The sequence below is a fragment of the Corvus brachyrhynchos genome, unplaced genomic scaffold, assembly GCF_000691975.1.
Source record: "Corvus brachyrhynchos isolate BGI_N302 unplaced genomic scaffold, ASM69197v1 scaffold182, whole genome shotgun sequence".
NCBI lineage: Eukaryota > Metazoa > Chordata > Aves > Passeriformes > Corvidae > Corvus > Corvus brachyrhynchos.
Window position 1 is genome coordinate 2,160,542 of NW_008236807.1, and position 27,465 is coordinate 2,188,006.

The following is a 27,465-nucleotide window of genomic DNA, read 5'->3' on the forward strand; positions in this document are numbered from 1 at the left end:
TGGATAGAGCTATTTGGGAGACTACCAGCTCAGAAATGAGGATTAAGTGCCTAACATAGAACTAAATGACCAGATGACCCTTACAAATATGAATGGAGTGATTTTGTTATTGTCTCATCCATAAAAGGAAGCATTGATTCCAGAAAGCTTAATCACAAAAGCTGGGAAACTCCAAAAAATTCAAGATGACCTCACTATTCTATAGCTCACAACCCTGCAGGACAAAGATGTCAAAGAAGCTTTTTGTATTTTCTGAATAGTCGGGGTGTAATCACCAAACTTCTTCTGTCCCACCTTCAGATTTAGAAATATGGTGAAATCCTGCAGATTCCAACAGTTTTCATCATAATTCCCTGAAAAAAAGGTCAGCAAATTTGTTTGGCAGCCCTTTTTGTTTGTTGTATAATTCCCCGTTTCCTGTTTCCCTAGGCAACCATCCTTCCAAAATGTATTTGTGAAGGGCACGTGATCTTTGTTTACAGATCCTGTTTGTCTCCTCTCTCTTTCTGGGTCAGTTTACAAAGGCTGGTAAAGGTTCCTGGCCTTCGGTCAAGATTTTGGCATGAAAAATTCTCAGAACTCTTGTATTTTGCAAATTCTTCCTTGTAATTAACTCAATTGCACCCACGGCTTAGAGCCCTATGTTAATAAACCATTTAATATTGCTGTTGGGGAATACACAAAATGGTATTTTGGAAACCCATTGTGTAACTGGTTTCATTCTCACGCTTCACTCTTTTCATTTGTTAGGCCAGGAAAGCAATAAAGGAATTTTAAAATTTTGAGTAGAATTTGGTTTTCTACAATTTTAGCCCCTAATGAAGAATTTAGCAACACCACAAAACCTAAGCATTTCTGAAAAGAAAAAATTTAAATGCTTAATTCTCATGTAAATTTAAATAGAAACTAGAATATATTTGGATAATTCATTTGCAGAGTCCCTTTGACAAAATCCTTCCTTATGATTTCACAGGAGGAAGAGGCTTTGGAGCCCTCATCAGCATAAACCTGTCTAGTCTGACCTCCAACTTTGCCACAAAGTTTTAAAGGAAAATTCATCTAGTTTATAAGGAAATGGGTAGTAAAAAGAGAGGGAAAAAAAAAATCAGGGAATAACACTGGCACAACAACAACTACACATCTTGTTTTACCTGCAAACCACAAAGAACTTGATTTTTAAATACAACAAATGAGGACTGTGAAAGTGATCCCATAAAGAAATTGAGAACAAAAAGACAATTATAGAGTAAAAACTGCTAATTTTTGAAAAGTATTGTGTAATGTGTTTGCTTGCATTGTCAGAGACTAAGTTGCTGACCCAAAAGGATTAAATTCAAGGCCTGTTTGAGACATTTCTGGCAGGAGAGCCACCTAAATTTGATCAGCAATGCTAATGCACATGGAAAATGTCTTTGCAACCCTATCTTCTGCTTTGAACATTTGAGACCATGCCGGGAATATTACATAAAAAAATTCCCATGCAAATCTTCAGAGCACTAATACCTCATTGAAATGAAAATTATTATAATCATGAGAAACATGGCTGCTCTGTTACCACTGATACCCAAAGCATCTGAAACTTGTCTATGGAAGTCCCATCCCTCCTCCTGAAATGTTGTTAAATAAATGAATTTTGTATCTCGTTTATGCTCGATTTCCCGAAGCTGAAATTATTATTTAAATAATGAAGGAGGGAAAAGCTGCCAAAGTTCAGTGCTGGTGGTTTTTTCCTCTTGATATTAAGAATAGAATTCATCTGCAGCAACTGCAATCAAACCCAGATTCAAGTCAAGTAATTTCAGGCTTCCCTCAGTTGTAAATCAATCCCTTCTTGAGACTGTTTGAAATGCAGGATTTCTAGAAAAGTATCAGAAGTATAAATCCCCACATTTACTAAGGGCCTAAGACGAGGTGTAACTTACATAAACTCTGTGACCTATCTAAGCAACTGTGTAGAAACTGTATTTATGTAGTGCCTTAGGCTAGAAAAAGTTGACATCTGGTCTTTTGCAGAGGAGGACAAAATGAGAAAGTTGGATGCAGTATCATTAAAAAAACCCGTAACACAAATTTGATAAACAAGTCCCTGAAAATAAATAGACAGTAAGACAAGATACTACAGAGTGAGCAGGAGAAGCTGTGATGTTTTAAACCCAACAGAAACATCAAAAAGGTGTTTTCCAAGGAAGTCTGATCCTTGACAGAGCAAAAGGGCTCCATAAAACTCTCAGGACTGAAATACTTCCACTAGGGGGTAAGAGAGGTTCACCATCTGCAAGTGCAGCAGACTGGCAGGAAATGTTGGACAGAATTCACACGAGAATAGTTGGAATATTAGAGAGGGACACGGGATGGAAACATTGGAAAAATACTTGTGATATTTAGGTAAAAAAATTACACTGGGAAGGAAATCTAATTCTGCATGGGCAACAAAATGGAACCTATAAAAATGAGTCTAGTAACAGTGACAATAATTGATTGCTTCGGACATATCTTTTTTAATTTTAGGACTTGGGAGAAAAAAGTCAAACAACAAGGGGTGAGAACCAGAGCACTTCCAGATCTGTTATTTGCAATGTACTAGATCCAAAGGGTGAATGAAGTGGTAAGAAAGGCTCCATGCAAGTTCCCTCGCTTCTGCTTCTACACAGAGAGATGTAAGATCAGCTTTGGAGCAAATCTCCACCAATTCCACATCTTTCAGAGCACCTCTCAGGTTGGCCATGGGCAGCCAGCTCCAAGAACAACGCAGTGACTGAGGACTTAGCCCTGGGTGTTTTAAACACTGGCCCGTGGCTACGTGGTATTAACTTGGCTCCTATGACAATACATCACTTATTGAAGAGGAAAAGCTGTAGAGAGAAATCATTAAACACAACACAATCCCAAAAAGTCTAGGAAGATGGTGAATGCCTTTCCTGTGCTACTGAATGTTTTTTTCCCCCTTAATCTCATTAACCAGCCCAGAGTAGAAGGGCAGTAGCCACCTGAAAATAAGAAGTCTGAATCCTTGCTCAGGAACTCATTATTTTCATCCATTTTTACACAATAAAAATTAAAAGCTCATGGCCTCAATATTTGAAAACAACATTCACCCACAGAGGCCTGGAGTTCACAGCCAGTTCCATAAACAAGCAGTAATTCCCGAGCAAGCTCCGAAGTGATGCTGTGGAGCTCTGTACAGTGTAATTTCCATTTAAATACAACACATGGGAAAAGCTTTTCTCCGGAAGTGACACCTAATCATGGAACAGCCACGTTCCCACTACCATGGTCCCTGCTTACAGGGGTTTATGGATCACGGTGATCATTTCAGCCAGCTGAATATTTTTTGGCTTGTGTGTACGAACAGCTACAGTTGTTTCAAGCACAACCTTGGCTGCTGCCAGAATCAAAGCAAGAAAACAGCTTTTACACAGAGACAGAGCTTGCAAAGCAGGAAGTTGAAATTCATGGAATCCTAGGGTGGTTTGGGTTGGAAGGGACCTTAAAGACCATCCAGTTTCACTCCCTGCCATGGGCACGGACACCTTCCACTATCCCAGGGTGCTCCAAGCCCCATCCAACCAGGCCTTGGACACTTCCAGGGATGGGGCAGCCACACGGGCAACCTAAAGTCAAGTTTATGGTTACACAGACGTGGTTCTCATAATACTGGACAGAATTTCAGAAATTAAATCTCATCTCTTACATTTGAGGGGATACTACAGCAAATTTTTCAACATGCTTTGCAATGCAACAATGGCAAAAAAATATATACATTTATAGTCTATAGACCACATCAGAAGGATATCATTAAGGATAAATAAGGGAAGCAAGTTCACTGACAGGGCTTTAGTGTCACCTGAGTTATGAAACCCTCAGAAAATGTGACTGCCAATCCCAATGCAAGTGATTTGCAAGTATCCTCCCTCCTTGTGATGCCTCGTGATTAGAGAATTGGGAGAAAGCTGCATCACATGGATACTGCTGCTCACCAGAACCTGGCACCTCCCGGTGGATTAATTTTTAAAAAGTGGTAGGTCTGCAAATTATTCCATGCCACTCCTTGTAATTCCTATAAAGCGGAAGCAGCACCGCCCCCAGAGTTTAATGGAGCAAGTCATGGTGAGTGATAGCACCAGGCCAGCTGTTGACACAGCAAGATAATGATTATCCTCTTGGATTTTTCCTGATGAGACTGCATCTGGCAGTCGGCCAAGGAGCAGCTAAGGAAACCATCTGAACAGTTTGGTCGTCATGTTGACAAAGCAACAATCCAATGTCCAACACTCGGCTCTCTCTTGAGATTTTGGAAAAAAACAGTAAATCTGAATGGAATTCTGAGCAAAGCAACTCTAGGATCTGGTGACTGCCTGCCCCCTTTCTCATCCTCACAGGTAGAAGAAAAGATTTGGGGATTGGTTCAGAGAAGCACCTCCCAAGATGAAAAGCACATAAGGTCCCTCACAAAACAAAATGCTTCCATGGCAAGGGATGTGCTGGCCACTGGCAAGACTTTACCTGAACACAGGCAAAACATGCCAGGTATCACAGAGAGATGATGAAAATGGGATACTCAGGCTGCCTGTCTGAGCTGGATCCCAGCCAAGCTGAGCCAGCTGTACCATCTATTTTGATTCATGTTTTTCTGACTTTGCCTTGTTTCCTGGGCTGGGCTGTGTTGCCTCTGTCCGTGGTACTTATCCATGAAATTCTCCATCCATCAGGCGTACAGTTCTGTATGTGAAATGAGCACCTGCTCAACAAGAGACCTGGGAGCTTCACCGGTAGCTTAAAAACTATTTGTAGGCTGCCCTTAAGAACCACTTCACCATTACAAGAAACCACAAGAACATTTAAGGCTTGCTCACATTTGACTTTGGAAGTTACTCCATGCCAAGGGATATAAGATGTTCTGCATCCTCTTGCAGAAGGAACTCCCCCTCTGAGCAGGAGCTCTGACACACCACCTGAGTCAGGGCCAGAGGGGATTATCACAGGAACCTTGACCACAAGTGTTGCCATGAGCTCCCTCAGGCTGAAATGACTGCCCAGGATTAGTCACGGATTGAGCATGAATAGAGTCAGGAGAGCTCCCAGTCCAGCCCTTGGGGACACCCAGGACTGGTGGCATCTCCAGATCACCCATATGCTTCAGGTATGCGCCATTTTTGTTTGTTGGGGGGGGAGGGTTTGTTGTTTGTGTATTGTTTGTGTGCTTTTTAAAGCAATTAAAAGTATAAAACTGCTCTAAAAGTGTCTGCCTGTCCTTCAAATACAAACTCGATTCAACAGTACTAAAATTCCTCCAATTTGTACCTCTGTTGTCTTCCTTCGCATCCAACACATCATCACAGTTGCATGTCTAAATTTGTCAGAATTATGTCTTTCCCTTCAAATTAAGAAAATTTAAGTGATACTTATCACCCATTATTCCCAAACACACCAGCCATCCAAGGAGTTGGTCACAGGATCAACATCAGAGACACAAACAAAAGCAAAGAAATGCTGAACAGCATAAATATCTCACCCAGAAGATGAGAGCAGCAAAATCAACATATCATTACCATGGTTTTATAGCACTGCAACAACTCTGTGTTACTGATAATCCTTATTATCCATTTCACTACTTTTTTAAAAATCTCCCTACTCCACGAGATATTTAAACAAATGCACAATTAAGTTCTTTTAGAAAGGGTAAAAATCAAAATAGCACCACTAAGAATAGAACTGAATGCCACATGCGAGCCAGGAACAAAATGTAATCATGGGACTTTATAGGAACATTTAGGTCAGGCATCCTCAACTTGACTCATCACACTGAGCAGCTTAAAACTTCACAGCGACCAGGCAGGCAATCACTTTGTTCAGACAGATCAAAATGGTGTATCACTACCTAACAAGAGCACAATAAAGACTTGCTTTTTTTGGGTGAAAACAGTGCTGTCAACATTTGCTGTCTGAACGTAATAAGCATTTTGTTCTCTTCCTGTTAAAATGCAAATTATCCCAGCATTTTCTTTCAAAAGCGATGGAAACGTTCAAATCTGTTTGTTTACTTTCTACACACAGGAGAACAGTAAACCAAAAAAATCTACTCGTGAATTATTTCCAGTGAGTCATTTTCTTATTTAAAAAAAAAAAAAAAAAAAATCTTCTATTCATCACTTCAGGGCCTCTGGAATGGGAAGAAGGGCTAAAAACTTACTTCATTTCTCTTTTACTTCACTGAACTTTGCAGTTCATGTATGAAAAGCAGAGCTCAGTGTCCTGACAAACTCTATCTTTAAATCTGAAGTAGATAAAGGTGTCAGCTTAGAACATGTTTTCAAGCTTCTGCCTATGAAGACACATAGCTTGAAAAGATCAAAATGGCAGAATGCTACTAATTTCCTGAGGAAAAAAATGAATCAATTCTTTAAAAGCTCTAAGGACAACAAAGGGAGCATGGGTGTGTGCACAGCAGCATCAGGCAACGTTCACCTGAATAAAGGAGACTGTCAACAATATGAGCTGGTTCTTTCTTGGAAGCACTTGAGTAAATAAATGACTCCAGAGAATTAAAGCTTGGGTACTTTTCTCCAGAATTGGCGTAACTAAATTAATGAGCAAACAATAACTCGTCACCATCAATAATTCACTTCAAAAGTTCAGCAAAATTATTTGCTAAAAGTTAAGCCTGATCAAAAGGAGAAGGGCAGCCTAAATTCAAGATTAATTACCTTCCCGGGGTTTTTAGTAACTGGAAGAAAAGAAAACAAGATGTGAACAAGGACTGAATATACATAAAATGAGAAATACTCATAACTTCTGTCCCATAGTGGTACACAGTGCAACTCAAATTTCAAATTCTGACTTGTAGGATGAAAATCAGGGTATTTGGAACAGGGAAATGATGTGCTTATACATGCAGAAATGCTTTTCAGGAAGAAAGGAACATTTTTCTCTGTCATTTGAGGAGAAAAGGTATGAAATCGGTTCTTTATGGTTATGTTACAGGCCTTCTGGGTGTTTTTGAAGACTTCTGTCATACAGAAGTACACACAGGATATGTAGCTCCAGTGCTATGAATCACACAGAACTGAAGCCTTGCTCCCTCCTCTTCCTTTTTTTGCCCCTTTCTGATATTTATTACAAATATAACAGGACAACAGATTGGTCTCATTTTTCTAGTCAAAATGACTTTTGTCCCTCCACTCCAATTCTCTGTCTCTGAGCACCCTACCTGCCTTTCTGCAGCTTACCTCTATCTTATAGTAGTTTTCACTTAGTGAAAACCAGAAAAATAAGAATTTGCTTTCTCCTTTCCAGGTTTTAAGACTTTTTTTTTTCAGCTTTTTTTTTTGTCTTTGCTGGAGTTTCAGAAGAGGTATTTTTACTTCTTACTTTGCTGGGCTTTTTTTTCCTTTTGAGGTGCTATGTGGTTTCATGCATCAATTATTTGTACTGTGCTCAAGAAGGGGAGTGTCAAATGACAGAAAGAACAGAAGAGCTGGCATAAGTTTAACCTATATTCTGTGCAGTTTACTTGGGTGTGGAGGGTTAGTTAAGGATGCCAACCTAATCTCACAGGTTGACCCTGGCCTTTCACTTGCACATCTCTCCTTTTACAGTATTTCATCTTTCACAGGGTATTTCTCATTTGTAAAAACAGAAAGAAATGATTATGTAGTTTTCCTCTTACCCATCCCTGAATCTTTCTTTGTGCCATCTGAGATAATGTCCACGTGGTCACTGTCCACATCATAGCTGAAGAAGTCATTCAAGTAAGTCTTCGATCTCTGGCCACCAAATACGTATAAGCAGCGATTTTTCTGGAATGGGGGGCAGAAAAGAAAAGTCTTTTTAAGTTCAAGACAGTATGCTGGTCAACTGTGATCATTAACAGAAATATTTATCATAGAATCAGAAGTGACATTAAAGCCCAGCCAGTTCCAATCCCCTTCCACTATCCCAGGTTGCACCAAGTCCCATCCAACCTGGCCTGGAACACTTCCAGGGATGCAGGGGCAGTCATTAATGAATCAAAGAGGAACAGAGATGTCTCTTCTAAGTTTAAAATCATTGCACACAGGTAACTGCTGCAGCCCTGCCTCATCCAGCTTTAACTGATGCTTTAACTTCACACCATTAAAGCAGCAGCACATCTTTCAAGTTTATTATTAAGGAATTAACAGGCCCTGTCTCTAAAAGCCATCATAAATTCATTGTTAAAAACACAATGGGAACAAAAGACAGACTGTAGGAGAAACCATCCAGGTACCAGCAGATTACTAAATTCAGTACAGGCAAATGGCAAGGAGCAAGCCAAGAATAACAGGTTTATTGCTTCTTTCAAGTCTGCCAAGTGGAAAGTCCGTAAGAGGCAGATTATTTTTCTTTCAAATGGTTGAGAAAACAGAAAAGGACTTAAACTTCCATGACCTGTGCTTACAGAAACCAGTATTCTTACATTTACCACAGGCACCTATTTGAAAGGTCCTCAAGGCCCTGTGCAGAATTTTGTGTGGCAATATGTTTTTCCACAAGATTTTAAAGAACCATTCAAAACAAAAATAAAATTGAAAGCTCTGAAAGCCCAGTATTCACTATAAAAATTCTGATCTTTCACTTGAAAGGGGAAGAGAAATAAAATCAGCAATTTCTTCAGATTGGTGGGTTTTGAATTGGTGGTATTAGTAAATATTTAAACATCACATTTATTTTAATTCTCCTTAATTCTCTTCTCTTAAATAGACATGTGGTTGATGGACACAGCTGGAAAGGCAATGGAAGGTGGTTTTTAATACCCAATACAGAGTAAAATGCTACATACACCCCACCCCTCTGCTCCTCCATGAGGCTCTGGATGGAGTGTCCATAACCCCAGCTGTTTACAGCTGCTCAGGACAACAAAAAGCAGCTTGATGCTCCAGCACCAAGGGCTCTGAGGCCTGTGCAACTCAATGCACACCCAGTAAGTCCCATTCCAGTAAAAACAAAGAGTATCTACCAGATCAGAAGCTTCTAAATTCCTCTACTAACTTAAAAAGAACACATTTTTGGGTCAAACTGAACCACAGCCTTTGGATCTACTCACTATTATTCCATTAAAATCAACTCCTTTAAATTCACCTTGATTTTCACTTGAAATTTTATTCAGTTGAGTCATGAAAGCTCCTAAACTTGAATTAGCACCTGCTGCACTTACTAAAGCAGCATCAGAATGTCAGCAAACATCAAATTAACTGAGACAACACATCGCTCAGGAGATTAAAGAGCTCAAAACTTGCAAGAAAAACCAAAACCAGATGTTCTCCTTCACGTCAGACATCATAAATCAAAGTAGGGTGTGGATACTCACAGAATGGAACAACATGCAGTGTCCTATCCGGGACTGGATATCCTCGGGTCCGGCATTGCAGGAATCCTCCCTCAGAAGTTTCCACGTCTGGCACTGACAGTCGAAAGCAAACAAGCCACTGAACTGGGGCTCACTGGCTCTGCTGTCGTCCACACTGCCATTGCAGGTCAGAATTCGGCCTCCAAAGGTGTAGATCATGTGTTTTTCAGAATCCATGCACATCTGCAAGAACCAGGGAAGCAGTTTTAAGCTGGCACAGCAAGACCTGAACACTCTGATCTAATCTTAAACATGCCTCTCCTGCAAGCAGTGCCTACTAAGTTAAGACACTGCTCTGCACATTTCCTGAGCCTCCAACCAACAGGAAAGGACACACAATTTCATGGTTGTCAGGTCTTAATCTCATAAAAGAAATTTAAAACACAAACCTAATTTCTATATGCCATTTAATATGCCAAAGAAAGGACTAAATGTACCCTTCATCACCTAAAAAACCTGCTGATTTCAGAGAAAAGTACTTGAGAGTCTTTCACAAGGATTCATAGGGTTCTTTTCCATAGATCCATAGTTTCCACAGAAAAAATCCATGGGGATCTTTTCAAGCTACATCCTTATAGCCAGAGAGTTAACAGAGTATCACCTTTGGCAATGGCTGAGCAAGGAAGAAATTCAAAACTGCTGCTAATTCACTGCCCACCACTCAACTGAAGCAAAAATCAGCCTGTGATTTGTTATTGTGATTCCATTCCAAGCACACATTTACTGTTACCCCCATTACTGGAACACAAAGTAGGGGCATAACCTGGCCAAAGATTCCTCATGGAATATATTTATATATTTAACCCTCAAACCTGAACTGAGCTTATGGCACACAAGAGAAGCACTGCAGCATAGATCAAACCAAACCAAACTCCCTGACTCCAGGTGATGTTTTCAGACAAAGTGCAAAGCAGAGGGTTACAGAACACCAGAGGGGGAAAAAAAAGGCAAACCAACAGACAAGATTACAGTAAGATAGAGATGCTACTCAGCAAAGCCTACTCAAAACACTTCTAGTGCAGCACATTTCTGAAGGTTAAATAAAAACTGAAATTACAGTAGGTGCTGAGGGAGAGAAGAGGAAGAGCTGTAGATTGAGAGAACTCAGTGAGGCCCCTCTTTCCTGAGAGACAGCACAGGATAAAAAGGAATCGTTTCAAGAGGAAAACAAGGTACCCAGAGTAGCCTTGCCAGCTGACAATTTCCTTGTGCCTCTTCCCCAACACCTGAGAGACTGGCATTGGTTATTAATAGAACAGAAAGACTGACTGGCTTTTGTTCTGCAGACATGGCGTATCTTTAATTTTCGGTGTCAGCAGAAAGGCACATTGTGCTGGCAAACAGCAGCTTTGGTTACAAAACAGCCAGTACCAATAAAAGCAGATCTTGGGCTGCTTTAAAAATGAGTACTGATGTGCTGTTTCTTGGCGATGCTTCATTTAAAAAAAAAAAAAAATCAATTGAGAACAAAATACCTTTTTCAAGTAGACAAAAACCACTGAACACAACATAAGTAAAGAAGTTTTCAATTTGAACACGTGGACAGATGTGACTTTTTAAAGGATTAGTAGCCATTCCTCTAAGGTGTTTCAATCTTTACAACTCAAGCACATTCTACAGTTCTTAAAGTAACCAGCTTGGAAAGAATCCTGCTCCTGTGTTGGCCTCATTCCAGCAGCTTGCTTGGAGTATTCTTCCAAAGGTACCAATACACAGCTTTTCAGGTTGCTCCCCAAGGCCCTCTGGGCAGGCAGGTCTGCAAACCCAGCTCAAGGAGACTGATTAAAACCAGATGAACTGTGCTTTGAGCTTTAATAAAACGTGTCTTAATAAAATGCATTTGTCTGCAAAGGTTTTTATGATTCTTCTGACTCAGTTTGATTAGAACACCAGCATCCAGTGGCGTTGAGCAGCAATGCTATTAGGATTTAATTGAGTGCTCACACCCTCCTCATCCCTGCTCTGTTACCTGGTGCAGCACCTTGAAATGGCAGAGACTAGATCGAAACTGACTTTTAAACACTGAGAACTTGCAGTAGGAGGATGAGTGTGGCTGACCTGATGATCAAACACCAGCTTGGGGCCTCCATCTGCTGCAGTGTCCTCGCTCAGCAACATCCAGGTGTTGGTGTCGATGTCGTAGCGATAGAAGTCGCTTTTCAGGGACTTGCTGTTCCTCACGGAGGAATCCAGGTACCGCCCCAGGGTGTATATCTGCCGTCGCTGGATGTCAATGCACATCTTGTGACAGGACCTGGCACTGGGACCACTCTGAGAAAGGAAAGGACCACAAAAATAAGGAGAATAATGGATTTAATATTGCTCCAGGTAGGTCGCTAAGGGAAAATAAGTATTAGCAGCAACTAGAAATCCTTGGGGAATTCAGGAAAATCTGCTTGCAATCAAATACAGGATTAATATATAAATAGCTACAAGAGCACATCCCATAACTTCTGTCCTTTAGAAAGACACCAGCAAAAACCTTAATGTGTTTGTCACAACAAACTTATGATTTGAACCCCTTTTTGTCAGATTCCTTAGAAAACAGTCAGTTTCTCCCAGAAGTGATTCTCAGAGGCGTGTGAAAACTACTTGATCTTTTAAAATAACAGAAGTCGATGCACATGAGAGGCAAATTAAGATGTCACAGCCTATAAATAACTACACAGGAAGAAGATTAAGAAGTGCTCTATTACAAGAGCCTCCGTTTTATTAATAGGCTGTTTTCTAACAGATCATAAGCAGACACTCCCCCAAGCAATCATATCCCATAATGGCTCTGGGAAGGTAACAAAAGCACTCCCTGTCCTTCACAAATAGATATGGACCTCCCAGCCTCCATCTAAAAGAAAGTTTCCCACGGTAAGCAGCATTGCCCTGAATTATGATCTTCAAGAGAAACACACAGAGTGCCCCATGTCAAATTATTATGGGCTTAATCCATCCAGGAGTGCTCAAGTTAAATCATGAAGTAATTTATTCAATGACATTATGATGATGATACACAGTCCTGGGCAGTTTCCTTTCTGCTTCCCAAATCTCATTCTAAGGGCCTTCATACTCTTTTTCTTGAAGCATGAGAGTGATATTCTGGTACTCCAAAACATTAGAAATGAAGATGTACAAAGCCTTATGTGCAAAATATCAGAAAAAAGAAAAACATCACAACCTGAGTGTAGATCAATTCTATAGTTTGACACAGTTGGGTGACAGGACACAGAGAATGGCTTCCCACTGACAGAGGGCAGGTTTAAATTAGATACAGGGAAGAAATTCTTCCCTGTGAGGGTGAGGAGGCCCTGGCACAGGTTGCCAGAGAAGCTGTGGCTGCCCCTGGATCCCTGGAAGTGTCCAAGGCCAGGCTGGACAGGGCTTGGAGCAACCTGGGATAGTGGAAGGTGTCCCTGCCCATGGCAGGGGTGGCACTGGATGATCTTTCAGGTCCCTTCCCACCCAAACCATTCTGGGATTCTATACCAAAAAATCTATTAAAAATTATTGAAAAGTAAAGATTAGGCAAGTAGGCAAGGATATAGCAAATCACTAAAATCATTATTGAAGACTTACAGTTAAAGAAGAGTAGCCATATCACACCAAATAATCAGCACAATAGTTGCTCCATGTGCTACCAAGTACTGCCTTATGAAAAAATCTGCATAATTGTACCCTTTCACTCAAATTCTACTGAAATTTAAAGTACACTAATGGAATGCACATCACTAAATTGCCTAAAAGAAGAAAGGAAGCATTACATCTTTGTTGTCAAAAGCCTGCACTATTCATGTTACAGAATTCAATTTCTTGATTAGGCAATGGTTCCAGGAAACTGTTTACAGTAACTCAAAAGACCATGTGAAGAGGTGAACTGAATTGTTCATATTTGGTAAATATGAAGCATTATGTCGGCAATGATTACAGCTTTGAGGATTAGTTACTTCATGGCAATTAAGATAATTTTCTTTTCTGAAAAAAAAAAAGTACTGATAGCAGTGAAGTATTAGCATAAAATCCTGAAATGCAGCAAAAGCTCATTGATTGCCTTTGGTCACGTGGAAGAAGATGACACAGAAGGCAACAACACAATTTACTTTGTTCCTAGAAAATACAAAAACAGTATCTTGCAGAGGGCCCTGTTCCAAACACACAGGGGAGTACCTTTGCATGTGAAGCACCAACCTGCACACACACACAAAGGCAGCCCCTGGTTCACAAATAAGTCACCCCAGTGTGCAAAGTCCATCCCAAGCCATGGAGCTGGGACACTGAGGGATATGGCACCAGTCCTCTGCCAATGAGCACGTATTTGCCTTGGCACAGCTGCCTTGCAGGTGAGATGTGAGGACCCACCTTGCGCTTTCTGAGCCTCCCCTCTGGCACGTCACTGCAGTTTTTTAATTGAACTGGACAATTTAAGAATCATCCCCTACTCCCTGACCTCTATGTGGACTAAATTAAATCCTCCCAAACTCATTCAAATGATGTCTTTGGCACTTTCAAGAGTAAATCTCCAATTTAGCAATTTCCAGATCCTGCCTTGCCTCAAAAAGCTACATCATCAACCAAAATTTGTCTGCGCACAGACACAAGGCTGAGACACTTCACAACTCAACTCCCATTTCAAGGCACTGGCACCAACAACACAGTTGCTACACTAAATATACAACATACAGATTTCCTATGACTATTTTAAAATGAGAAAAGAATTCATGAAAAATACCTTTTTTCTTGAATTACATCCTGGCCACATCTACTTTTTTAAAGATCTCTTAAGGTATTAACATTCCATCTCTACAAACACAGAATCTTCATCACCTCAAGCTCACTCAAGAACTTCAGCTTCACCAAGTTGCAGAGCCTGCCATAGCATGAGCTATCTCTTGTAATACAGGAAACTTCATCCAATTCAAAATTTGTTCTCAAAGAAAACTGGAGTTCTGCCTGCACACCGCTCACAAGATCACATGGAACCTGCCAAAAGTTTCCTCCTTAGCCTACATGTTTACCAAAATGAGTAAATAACTCCATTAACAATGGTACACGCTAGTTTGACATTTGAGGCAGAAAAGGGGGAAGGTCTAAACCTGTGTTCACTTCTGAGTTCAGCTTGACCATGGCAGTCCTTGCAGTTCGTACGTACTTCAAAGAGGGACACAATGTCCATTTAGAAAGACACTGCAAATGAGTAAAACGCTTCAAGGCACATGTGATGAATCAAGAGCCCGTGGGTGGCTATGAGTGTTCATGCAAAGCCGTGTGCTCCACGTGGTTACAACAGCAGCCTGTTGTTCACAAAAGGAACACACTGCCACAACTTGTCATGGACACAGCAATCCAGTAAATTCAAATGGGAAAGTTTGTTGATTCCACAAATGTTCAAAGAAATCTGACCCTTTAAAAACAACTAGTGAGAAAAACTGGACCATGACAGAGATGACTCTCTAACCTAAGGTTGAAGAGATCAAGCATGGCTAGAGGGCAAAGGAACAAACTTCTGTCTCCCTGCCAGGATGTAGCCTGGTCATGATCCATGAGTTCATGTCCCAAGCTGAGTGGATCTTAATAGAGATCTCTACACCCTTCTTCAAATTCAGGCCTTAGCACCAAGTCACGGTTTTGATCAGCTGCTTCTGTGGTTACCTGAACTCCTAACAAACCCATGCAAGACTCCTCATCTCTGGAAGTGTTCAAGGCCAGGCTGGATGGGGCCCTCAGCAGCCTGGCCTAGTGGAAGGTGTCCTTGTCCATGGCAGGGAGGTGAAACTAGAGGGTCTTTAAGGTCTCTCCCAACCCAAATCATTTTGTGATTCTATGACTCAGTGCTTTACTTTAGATCTGGTTTCTTCTAAGTTGTTGACACATGAAATCTACATTTTTGCAGATGAAGTTTCACGACCTGATTGACTGAGGTAGCAGAGGTGTCCCTTCCCAAACAGAGCCCATCTTCCGTAAGACTCTAAAAGTCACATCCACCAACAGCACCCAAACGACCTGAACAAACACTGGCTCTGGGGACTCCTTCCAGTTCTCATCAGAAAGCTACTGGCAGACATTCTGCAGAAACCCCACGTGAAAGGGGCTTGTGACTGGGCTAAAATGGCAAGCAGTGCGTTGCGCTGCTTTGGCCTGTGCCTCAGCTGCTGCCAAGGCTGTGATGGCAAGAGGAAAGCATTAGCATATCACATTTCTAACCTACAGGACACCAAACAATACCAAAAACGACTAAGCACAGGCACTGCTGGGTTTGTGTGGGACTCAATAAATGCCCACACAGAGCCAGGACTGACCTGAACAAAGTGGCTCTGTGCCACCCAGCTCCACCATACAATCGGCAGAGCACAATAACAGCTAAAACAGATTAAACAGCATGTGCAGAGTCCCATTTGGAAGTGCTACAAAATACCAAGCTTTATGCCCAGCTCTAAGGCTCTTCCTCAAACAGGTTGGTGTTGATGCAACTTCTCTGGTCTCTACAACACAGATAAACGTCCTGGTGAGGGTGGGATGGTGGGGAAAGGAAGACAGTCTGTATGGTCAGGAGCACTTAAGACAGGCTTTCAATCCTTTAAGCACCCAGGGCCAAATAGGATTTTTAGGTTTCGTCAGTGCTACACGAAATTCAATTGTGCAATGCCAAGTGAATACACAGTATACTTTATGAAAAGCCTTCTCAACATGCTAAGCCACTTTATAAAATCTAATTAGAGCTTTCTTCATTTAACTTGCAAATGCTGAAAGCAATTATCCCACTTAAGGACTAACTTACAAAACGTTTTCAAAAAGCAACACAACAGCACCGAGAGACAACACCGCCTCCTTAGAATAATTGATTTGTTCCTATACAGGGGAGAAAGGATTGGGACTCAACTCCTTAGGGTAGGGTCTGCTCAAATCATTATTTATGCCAGAATCAGCAGGCATCATCTTAGCAACAGCATCCTGGCATGCTCCACTAAGGCACAAACATGATAGCTTTCATTTTTTGGTTTGTTTTTAAGTAAGTGTCCTATGAACCTCCTTTAATGTGAACATGACCGCAGGAAGGCGGTTCCACTGCCCATCCCAAACAAAAACTGGGGGAGCTTGGCTTCTTCTGGTTATCATAACCTTTTGCAAATAAAGGGGTTTCAGTTGCAAGAAAAATCTGTTTTATTCAGACCAATCCAGATGAAAAATCTCAGGAGCAAGCCTGGATCCTGTTCAAGAGTCAGGGAAATACAAACAAAGAACAGCTGACTAATTCTCCGTTCTTGGTCCTGTAAAAGACTGAGAGGAATGTGAACACTGCCTCCAGTATGAAGTTCAAAAATAAGCATCATGAGGTAAATGCTCTTGTCCTAAAGCAAACTAGGACGAGGACATAAAAAGACACAAACAACCTACTTTGTTTCCAGTCCTGAGAGCAGCCTGTCAGGCAACAAATAGTCCCTCCTGCCTACACACAACTGCAGAGATTAATTGCTCTCATTTCCCAGTTTCAGAGTATAATTCATTTCCTCCTCCACCCCTCCCCCCCCCCGTTCTCCATAAACTTGAAAATGAAAGGAAATGCATATTATTCTTGGCATCAATTCAAGTCCATGTGCTTTAAGATTAGAGCTTGTTAGTGCTTTATCAATGCCGGTCTATAGCTAATAGCTCCCAAAATGTTTCATCTGAGCTGTAGCAAAGATTTGCTTTGCTCTAGCTGAGCACTAAATTCAGCAAGAGAAACAACTGCAGCCACACAACAAAATAGAACACTTCCATCCCATACAAGTTACTCACAGAAGGCATTTTAAGTTTCTCATAACCTAATGGCGCCAGGAACATAATAAAATAATTTAATCTACTGGGTTTTTTATGGTAGCATGGAGGATCTGGATGGCACATCAGCCCAGAACACAAACCAGAAGGAGCTGGGAGCTGATGTATCGTTCCCATCACCCACAAAATCACCGATGCTGTGTCAGGAGCACCAAACCACCAGAGCACACTCAGTCACACAACAGGAGCATCTCAACCATGCTCATGGACAGAGCAGCCCAGCATGGGCACATGGCGGGGCTCAGAGCCCTCTGTAAGGGTTTCTTCAACGTGAAAGACCCTCCCTTAAATAGCACATCCCAATTTCCTACTCTGTAGGATGGCAGAAAGCAGTTCCACCTGTGTCTTTTTATGTCCAAGACTTGACAGCTCCAGCAGTAGATTAAAACCCTTTGGATGTCACACAGGGTAGATGCAGCAAAGGACTGAATGTTTCTAGGAGCATAAAATGGGAGTTTAGCTCCAAAAAACAGATTCTGGATGCTCAATGTACACTCCATTCATTTAATTACTCTGCAAATAATCCCTGGAAGCATCCAAGGCCAGGTTGGATGGGGCTTGGAGCAACCTGGTCTGGTGGAAAGTGTCCCTACCCATGGCAGGGGTTTGGGATTAGATGATCTCTAAGGTCCCTTCCAACCTTCAACATTCCACGATTCTTGCCACTGTTTATAAAAATAACAGATATTCCAATTTAATTTTAAGGCTGCTTTACCAGTTACAAAGAATATTTCTGAGAATATGCAAATTCATCAACCATGGAATGGTTTGGGTTGGAAGGGATCTTAAAGCTCATCCAGTCCCACCACCTGCTATGGGCAGGGACACCTCCCAGTAGCCCAGGTTGCTCCAAGTCTTGTCCAGCCTGGCCTGGAACACTTCCAGGGATAGGGCAGCCACTGCTTCTCTAGAAAACTGTTATATATAATTTAAATATTTTCTGCCAATAAATGTTTTAGGAAGCCTACCAAATAGACCAGAATCTGTCTAAGAGTCATGATGCTGAAAACTCCTCAGGACCAGTACTGGAAAGCCACAAATTTACACAATTTTTCACACAGGAGAGTTAAATGTCTTACGATAAATACTAGGTTTGGATATCAAAAAGTTGTAATCAACTATTAATAAGTCCAGGCACAGCCAAGACAGGGAAGGCACCCTCGGTCAGGCAGTTGACACAGAATTTGAGCTATGGCTAATCTGCTTACTGGTGCCCTCCTGCAGAGATGCCACGGGACAGATTTACCAGCAAAGTCCTCTCTGGGCATCTGACTCAGACATGATGGAGCAGATTAAAGTCAGAGGCAGCTTTTAGCACACACTTTTGTGTGCACATCTCTTCAAGATGGGAAAACAATAAAATTAAACAGGATGAAGATTTTTTTTTTTCTCCCCTTCCTAAAAGCACACTCACATTTGGGACAGTCCTAATTTCCCACTGTTGATGCTGCACAGCCTTGAGCTGAGTCTGCCACAAAGAGACTTTCCCTGCTTAAGTTAGAATTAAAAAAATAAATGGCCTGATGTTCTATTTTTGAAAGACAGTTCAATAAGCTTATAAGTCAAATGATCAGGCTCAGAGATCATACGACACGATCCTTATGACAGCAGTGGGCTGGATTTGATGACCCTTGACAGCCCAACCTTCCAGTCTGACATGAACTTGACTCCAAGTCTTTGCTCCATCCTTCAGGGATCAGCACAGGTTTATCACAGCACAGACTCAGTGCAGCACAGGAACACTGCTATGAAAACAAATAGATAATGCTCTATTCCCATTAAATTTTTATTTATTAGCCTCCCTGCCAGCCTGCTTGCAGAAATAACTAATTTGAGAGTATTTTTATAAAGGAATGAATTAGTACATGATCTTCTGGCTTCTGATGTGCCCTGATCAAGGTACCTCTAAAGACCAAGTGTGTCCTCACAGCTGAACTTTCCAAAGCACCAACATTGTGCTTTGACAGCTGTGCTGCCTGACTCTTCCCCTACAGTGCAGAAACGGCTTTGGCAGACAATGCCAGAGGAACTGCCAGTGCAGGAGCCACATTCCTGCATCTTTTGAGCTCTCTGCTTTCATACCAAGGTACCATCAAGGCCTTCCAGCAATACATAACACCAGGGATCTCATGCTGCAGTACACCACTACATCTTACCAGCCAGTGGACAGTGAAAAGGGGAGAAAGCTCCACATCTTCAAGCATGCAAAGAGTAGGAAATAATTTGTGGCCGCTCAGTACTTAAAAGGAGGTTGTAAAAAAGATTAAGGGGAACTTTTTACAGAGGCAGATAGTGACAGGACAAAGTGGAACAGTTTTAAACTAAAAGAGGAGACCTTTAGATTAGCTGTTAGAAAGAAATTCTCTACTCAGGAGGGTGGTGAGGCCCTGGCACAGGTTGCCCAGAGAAGCTGTGGCTGCCCTTGGATCCCTGGAAGTGTCCAAGGCCAGACTGGACAGGGCTTGGAGCAACCTGGGATAGTGGAAGGTGTCCCTGCCCACGGCAGGGGTTGGAATGAGTTGATCTTTAATGTCCCTTCCAACCCAAACCATTCTGGGATTCTTTCATTTACTTGAAGAAGGTTGAAGGAATGTGTATGAAGGTCTTGCACAGGCTTTAGTTTACAGTCAAAAATAAAAGTCATTCAACCTTTGTGATTCAGCTTACAAATGCAAACAAGAGAAGTACTGAGGGAATACCCCAGTACAAGGCAACCTTGCAGTGAAAGGACATCAATTCTGTCCTATTTCTAACAAAAGACACAATCCACCTGCAAACCAAGTGCTGCTCACACTGGTGAAATGTGAAAAAACATATAACTTCTTAAATTTTACCAAGTAAATTGTCAGTTTGTTCCACATTCACCCCTCAGCTTTGCTTTCAGCAACACTGATGAAATGTAACAGACGACCCACCAGAGAAGCAGAGCTTTCACCAGCTCCGAGATGGGCCCTCAGGACAACATCCCTTGTGTGCTGAATTTAACTAACCCCATTAACAATTGCAGGATGTTGAATGAGGTCATTTTTGCATGCACCACAAGTTCACGCTGTCCTCTCATTACCAGTAACAATGGCCAACAAAGGTCCAGCCAAGAGAGATTTTTCCATAGACACAAACTACTCAGCTGAGCTACAGCCCCACTTGCAGACCAAAAGGCTGAAAAAATTTAAATGGTTGCTTATAAACTGTTTAGCCACAAAGGTGAGGATGCAGCAAGGTTACACTTTTGGAAATTGATTTTTTTTTTTAATTAATTGTCCCTGAGATGTCAGTGATAGACAAACATGAAATTCTAAGTCTAAATCCTTCAACAGACACAGGCTCTCAGATGTTTCTGAGAAAGTAGAGACAGTTTCAAACAGGTGACAAAAGAGTAGTTTGCACCCAAAGGAGTAAGCAAGTCATAAGAGTGGCTGTTTCATTTCCTAGAGCCCAATATCAGTAACATTTCCACCATATGCATGCCCTGGAAAATTCATGGATTAAGTCCTATTAAACACACTAAGGTCTTTCAGGTAGGTCTGAATTCAACACATCACTGCACCACCCATTCTGCCAGTAAGTTCTCTTGAGACACTCCATAAAGCTCAATTCCTAATTACCTCCAAAATCCAGTGACTGAGATACCTCAGTAGTATGGTCCACAAAAACTTACTACATTTTCAAGCATGTAATTATCCAGACAATTTAGCTACAGATTTGTCTGGGATACTACTTGAGACTGCTTCCCCTATGTTACCACCTTGGGATAACCAGTATTTCTTTAGGGATTTCTGTATTTGTACAGACTGAGGAATGTTAATGTAACATTAATGTAAGAAGTCTCTCAGTGTAGCTGAAATAAGACATTACTCTACTCGCAAGGCAAAGCAGACTGGTGTGTAAAGCTACTTTCACTCACTGGCAAAAGAGTAAGTTTTCCTTCTACCTCTACATATTCTCCTGTTTCTTTAAAATCCTTTTCTTTTAATCCCTTCAGTGTGAAATGCAGGGGTCCTGACATTCCAGCTGGCTCATCTCACAGGTGCATATTTCTGTGTCTTTAAAAGCCAAAAGGATATAAATCAGAATTCCTTGTACCAATATCAGCCTCTTCACTAAATCTTTACCTGACAATCCGGTAATGTTGTTTTCCCCCAAAATGCATCCACAGCCACCCAAGAATGACTCTACACTGCCTCATCTACTATTCACAGGGAACTGCAAAATGCATTAGGATGATGCAATAATGTCCTAATAAAGCCATGTAAGTAAAATAAAGTTCCATTCCAGACCAGAGATCAGAGCATTAAACTCATCATAAGCTGCAGTTGAAGTGATGATTTTTATCGGAACATAAACGCCACAAATCAACTCTGCCTGATGCATTACTTCAAGGACTAAAAGTAGTTTTACTTTGCAACTGAAAGCTTTATGATGACTTGGAAATTCAGTATAACCTGAAGACTGGCACGCACAAGCTCCAGGGCTGCCAAAGTTGTGCAGCCTCCAGAACACCGGGCACAAGGCATTTATTTAATGCCTCTTCCTCCACGAGACTGACTTGAACAGCAGCGTGTGGAGGAAAGGGACCTCCACACATTCAAACATCTGGTGTGAGGAATAACTGAAGTCTGGCTTGTTTTCTGGGCTTTTTTTCATGCTGGAAGCAAGAAATACAGGCACCCAGTGAGGGAACTGAATAACTTAAGACCTGGAGCTGTTTTCAAATATGGATGATCTTTTCCTTAAAAAAAATGTCAAAGTTAAAAAAAAAAGACAAATAAACCAGTGTTAAGAGGACAGAATTGGAGGCACACATAAATCAGCTTTAAAAGCTGAAAACCTTTTCCAAAATGTTTACTTAAAAATAAATTATTTTTAAAAGCTGAGGTGTTACTCCCTCAACAGGGTCTTTGTGCTTTAGGCTGCCTAAGTGGAAATCACTGGGGATGTCAGTCAGGCATACGTGAAAGTCTCTCTCTAACATTCTGGGGAAAGAATACAGGCTTAGAACATTTTAAGCCATTATGCTACTAATAGGGAGGAAAATAAACCATTAGCCTGTGATATTTAGGATCAGCCTAGGATACTTTTCATTTGGTTCACTTCAGCATCTGCCGTCTTTGTCCCTACTTTTGTAGGCATTTGCACTATTTAGGAAGTTGGCTCCGAGGTACGTCTGCAGTATCCAAGTTTCTTTCAGGGACAGCTGCCTTCTCCCTATGTGCTTTTGTGGCACCAGGCATCTCATACAACTGAGCATCTGTACCACTGGAACTGCTCAGCAGTAGGACATGGCACATTCACTGTATTAGATCTCAAGTCCGTAAACATCACAATATTTGAAACAAAAAGCCCCTCAAGTCACTTGAAGTGTCTTCCAAACTGTATCACCATCTGTGGGAAGAAGTCAATATTTGAGACTAGTTCAATTCCTACACTTCGAACAGCATAGGGTAAAAGCTTTACATTTATAAGCTCATGTACTGCTGCATCACACCCAAAAAACCAGTCAGAGGTGTCACAAACTCTTAACAAAATGCTTCTGTGGTAATACAACACTGAAAGCTTTGGGTAAATTCATCCATGTCAACAAATGTAAGGAAATGCATGCAGAGACTGGAGAAAATTTAACTGGAAATACAATAGCAGCTGAAATTCCCCCTGGCTCTCACCATTAGGAGATCTTTCTACACTTGTCAGCTTTTACTTTCAGCATCCTGGAAAAGCACTTGGTGTTCACAGCAAACTGTCACCTCACAATACACCCATTCTCTACATCATTCTGAACCTAAGGAACAGGAGGCACTTGTTGACCTACACTTTCCTTCATTGTGAGGAAAGATTTATCTTCTCAAGCAGTTAAACCATGACAAGACCTTCACTTCTACCTATGGCAAGAAAACACTTCAAAAATTTTTGAGAGAAACACAGTGTCACCTAAACCTAACCCATTTACACAATTTCCATGTCCTTCACAGAGCTGATTTGAGAGCAGGGCTTTTCTCTGAAGAAGCCAGAATGAGGATGAGTCAATGTATTTTCCAAGAAGCAGCACAGAAGGTACCAATCAGTGCAGTGACACTGTTTGAAGGGAGCTCCCCCCATCTCTGGTCTCTAGGAAATGCTAAAACAAGGTACAGGAATACCAGCGACACACAAAATATGCCAACTATCACACTACTTTAGTCTCATTTATCTGATCTCCAGAGGCATCAACATCCCTCAGCATTTTGATCCTATTTCAAAATCCCCACGCCTATCAATTTACACCAAACGAAGTCTTTCCTATGCTTAAAACTGTCCTCTGCACTGAATTTCACTAAATTACCCTTCAAAAGAGAAAGCTGCTGCTTGGAAACTAGAAATAGACATCAAAACATACACATTAACTTTCTCTATTAACTGACACTGGCCTAGAATAAAAATGTCCAAGGAATGACAAGGTCTGTTTTTTTAAAACTATTTATTCCCTAATCCTGAAGAGGTCTGTTGATCTACAGCCACTAATAAACCCTGAAGACAACAGCATCTGTCAGAACATTCCGCCTTGATTTTCAGGGTAGAAACTCTTAAAGGCTCTTAAATGAAATATATTTTGGCTGGGCCTTGTGCCAACTTATTCACAGAGCTGTCACACACTCCAGAGACAGAAGCTGTGGGTAAGCTGAGAGATCCTGAGCTGCTCCATGGAGCATCTCCCTGGAAGGATTCAGGCTTGAGGACAAGGATTTGACAAGGACAGCAAGAGCCCTGCTGGAATACTCTGAAGGGATGGTGGGGTCTGTTTGTCCATCAGCAGTGGTGGTGTGTTCACCAGCAGGTCCTCCACACCCTGTTTTTCAGGCTGTAAGTGATCAGCTACTCCAGCAGTGCCCTGAGCATATTGTCCAGACATACAAGACAGACACGGAGGTGGTAGAGCATGTGCAGGGAAGGGAACAGAGCTGGGGAAGGGGCTGGAGCCCCAGGAGCAGCTGAGGGAGCTGGGAAAGGGGCTCAGCCTGGAGAAAAGGGAGGCTCAGGAGGGACCTTTTTGCTCTCAACAACTCCCTGACAGGAGAGGGCAGCCAGGGGGGGTCAGGCTCTGCTCCCAGGGAACAGGGACAGGAGGAGAGGGAATGGCCTCAAGTTACACCAGGCGAGGTTGAGTTTGGATATTTGGAAAAATTTCTTCACTGAAAGGGGTGTTCATCCCTGGAAGAGGCTGCCAAGGCAGTGGTGGAGTCCCCATCCCTGGAGGGATTTAAAAGCCCTGTAGATGTGACACTTGGGGACATGGTGTAGTGGTGGCCTTGGCAGTGCTGGGAGAACAGCTGGAGCTGATCTTAGAGGGGTTTTCCAACTTAACTATTCAATGATTCTATGAAAAAGAGCTATGGAAAATCAGCTTTGGTGGTCTAATTGTTAAAAAAGACAAATGCAACTTCAGGTGACAAAGAGACACCTCACTGGAAAACTTTGAAAAACAGCAGCAAAAAAGTTTTTAGAAAAAGGTCAAACAACCTTTTCCTAATGCAGTGCAACAGAAGCTGCCAGTACCTTTATCCCAAAAGCATTACTGTGCATTATCCCTACAATAACACTGGACAGGATGCAATTTTCACCATATTTTGCTCTTGTCCAAGTTTAATTATTGAGTGGCTAATTTAACCACTGTCACTGATTAATTAGAATAAAAAAGCCAGAAGCAGAACTAGCACAATACAACAAAATAAGATTAAGCTCTACTGGAATCTACTCTGAATATTTTTTAAAATTCCATGTCAACAGACATTTCCTTTTTGCAAATTGTTTGTGAACAGTGATGTCCCTATTAGAGAAACATCTGGAGTCTCTGTTTTTGAATTTACTTTTCAACATTTGAGATTGACCTTTTCATTTCTAAATCAGGTTTCATCCAGATCTCTTTGGAAAAAAAAAAAAACAAACCACAACCCACTGCTGGTTTCCAAGTAGAGCTGCTGCCAGTTCACTGTACCTCTGAAAGTCACCAAAACCCTGGACTACACTTCAGGAGGCCTCTTGAACACTGCTGAATAAATCACAGAATCATGGAATGGTCTGGGTAGGAAGGGACCTGAAACATCATCTTGTTCCAACCCCCTGGAAGGTCCATGTGCAGGACCTTGCACCTGGCCTTGCTGAACTCCGTGAGGCTCACAGGGGCCCCACCTCTCAAGTTTGTCGCAGAGAGTCCTTCCAGAATTCCCCTTCTAAAGACACCCACGTTTCTTTACACTTTTCTCTATTAAGTACATCCCTTCTTCAAAATTCCTCATACATTCATAGATTCAACAAGTCTCCACTTACTAAAAATTCCTCTTTCTTCCTCTCTCCCCTAGACCCTTCCCATCTTCCACCTGAATTTCCTGAACTTCCATAACACTCTGTTAACATTTTTCCCTCCAAAATCCCTTTATAATCATTTAATCACATCAATTCCCAACTCTTCTACTGTGTCTCCTGCACAGCCCTCCTTTTGTGCATCCCTCCTTCCTCCCATTCCAGTTTTATCCTGCTGGAGTCAGGCATGAGGAACCTAAAGAGAAAACATCCCAGCCAGGCCTCCTAAGCTTTACAGAAACTCAACTGGATGTGGCGTGACCCCAGCAAGAAAGGAAATGAATCCCTTAAACACCACTGACCCATACTTGCTTGTGCAGGAAGAAAACACAGTAGCCCCTTTTTGACTAAACACTACATAAATATAACAATTTTACCTCTCCACAGCTTTGTTATGACAGAAACCAGAGTATCATGTTGCCCATTTTGTAAAGGATGTTCCAATCAGTAAGTACATGACACAGAGATTTGAAGGCTACAGGAAATGCCTGTGAGATTTTATTCTTTTTTTTCAGCTCAGGCTATTTGTCCTACTTGATTACAACCTCTAAAAACCTTTGCCATGAAAAAAATGAGAATATTAAAGTGTTATTTAATCTGGTAAGGAAGATCACAAAATTAACCATGACAAGAAATTGGGAAATACAAATGAGAAACAAGACATTTTTATACTGTTTTCAAACAGTTGAGGAAATCAACTCCCAAATTTGTCAAAAAGTGGAGGGATCTCAAACTTTTCATACCTCCAAGAAAAGGTGGCATGAGTTGTCCTCTGACAGACAACTAATGAACTCAAAACACAACAACCACACAGAACTTGAAGATTTCAGCGGACAGTGAAAGGAATTACACAGGCCAAAGGTCTTGGACTTTTTTTGTCTCGCCCTATAACCCAAGCTACATTCATTTCAGGTTTCACATTGTCAAATACTGAGCAAAATAGGCCAAGGAAAATGGTTCAAATGAATTCCACGAAAGCTCTCAGGGTTGTGTAGCCTTTGGCAGTAACCCCTGTCCTCTAGATTTCCATCTGGTAGTTGTCCATTTCTATTCATTTTTGACAGAAGCTAAAAAAATAAACAAATTGTTTCTGAAGCTCGAACACCAGGATCGGGTCTGAAATGTTCATTAGCAAGTTCTTGCAACCTTCCAGTGGAAGGTGTCCCTGCCCATGGCAGCAGGGCTGGAACTGGATGATCTTTAAGGTCCCTTCCAACCCAAACCATTCTGTGATTCTGTGATAAGTCTCACTGTTCAGCCACACTAAATTATTTAACTCGTGCTCTACTCACTGAGCTGATTTTTCTGCTTTTGAGAAATAAACTTTTCCCCTCCAGGAATCTTGAACACTTCAAAGCCATCTCCAGCTCACATTTTCCCCACATAAGCACTTCAAAAGTCTTCAGAACTTGAAGGTCTGAACTCTGTGGCTCTCACCTCATGCTGAACTTCAACACAAGCACTTTAGAAGGGGCATTTTTGTGGGCAACAACTGATGTATTTTAAAAAATACGGATGTTTGCAGAACTTACCTCTTTCTCAGTATCCCTGGATATACAGGTCCACTGGTTTTCCTTCACACTGTATGCCCAGAAGTCAGCCAGATCCTGAGTTCCATCCCAGCCACCAAACAAATAAACAGTTTCTATTATTAAAAAAAAAAAAAAAAGTTTTATTTTAAAAAGAGAATGTGTTTAAACAGGCTAATGCCCACAAAACATCTGTGACAAAGAGACTATCAGAAGAGAAATTTAAACTCTTTTTTACTGAAAACACCACTCCTCTTTGAATGGAACGAGTCATCAAGACAAAAATGTGGTTTGGTTTAGTAATGGAAGATTTTAGGGTTGATAGACAGCCAATTCTCAGAGTCATTTTCTATTTCCACATTTACATAAGAGGCAATCAAACCCACAGCCTTCTGATTAAAATTCCAGACAGACAAATGAACAATATTTAACATTTTG

The 27,465-nt window shown here is 41.5% G+C and overlaps 1 protein-coding gene across 1 annotated transcript in view; it reads right to left on the reverse strand.

The window, feature by feature from the left end:
• The window catches only part of MKLN1 (muskelin 1), an 80,814-nt gene that overhangs the window by 24,930 nt on the left and 28,419 nt on the right, over nt 1-27,465 (reverse strand). Inside the window, exons 6-9 of the mRNA XM_017728013.1 lie at nt 27,031-27,143; nt 11,423-11,635; nt 9,326-9,547; nt 7,667-7,796 (exon numbers count right to left, since the gene is read on the reverse strand). Coding sequence (XP_017583502.1) covers nt 7,667-7,796; nt 9,326-9,547; nt 11,423-11,635; nt 27,031-27,143 — 678 coding nt within the window. The remainder of the gene's footprint in view (nt 1-7,666; nt 7,797-9,325; nt 9,548-11,422; nt 11,636-27,030; nt 27,144-27,465) is intronic.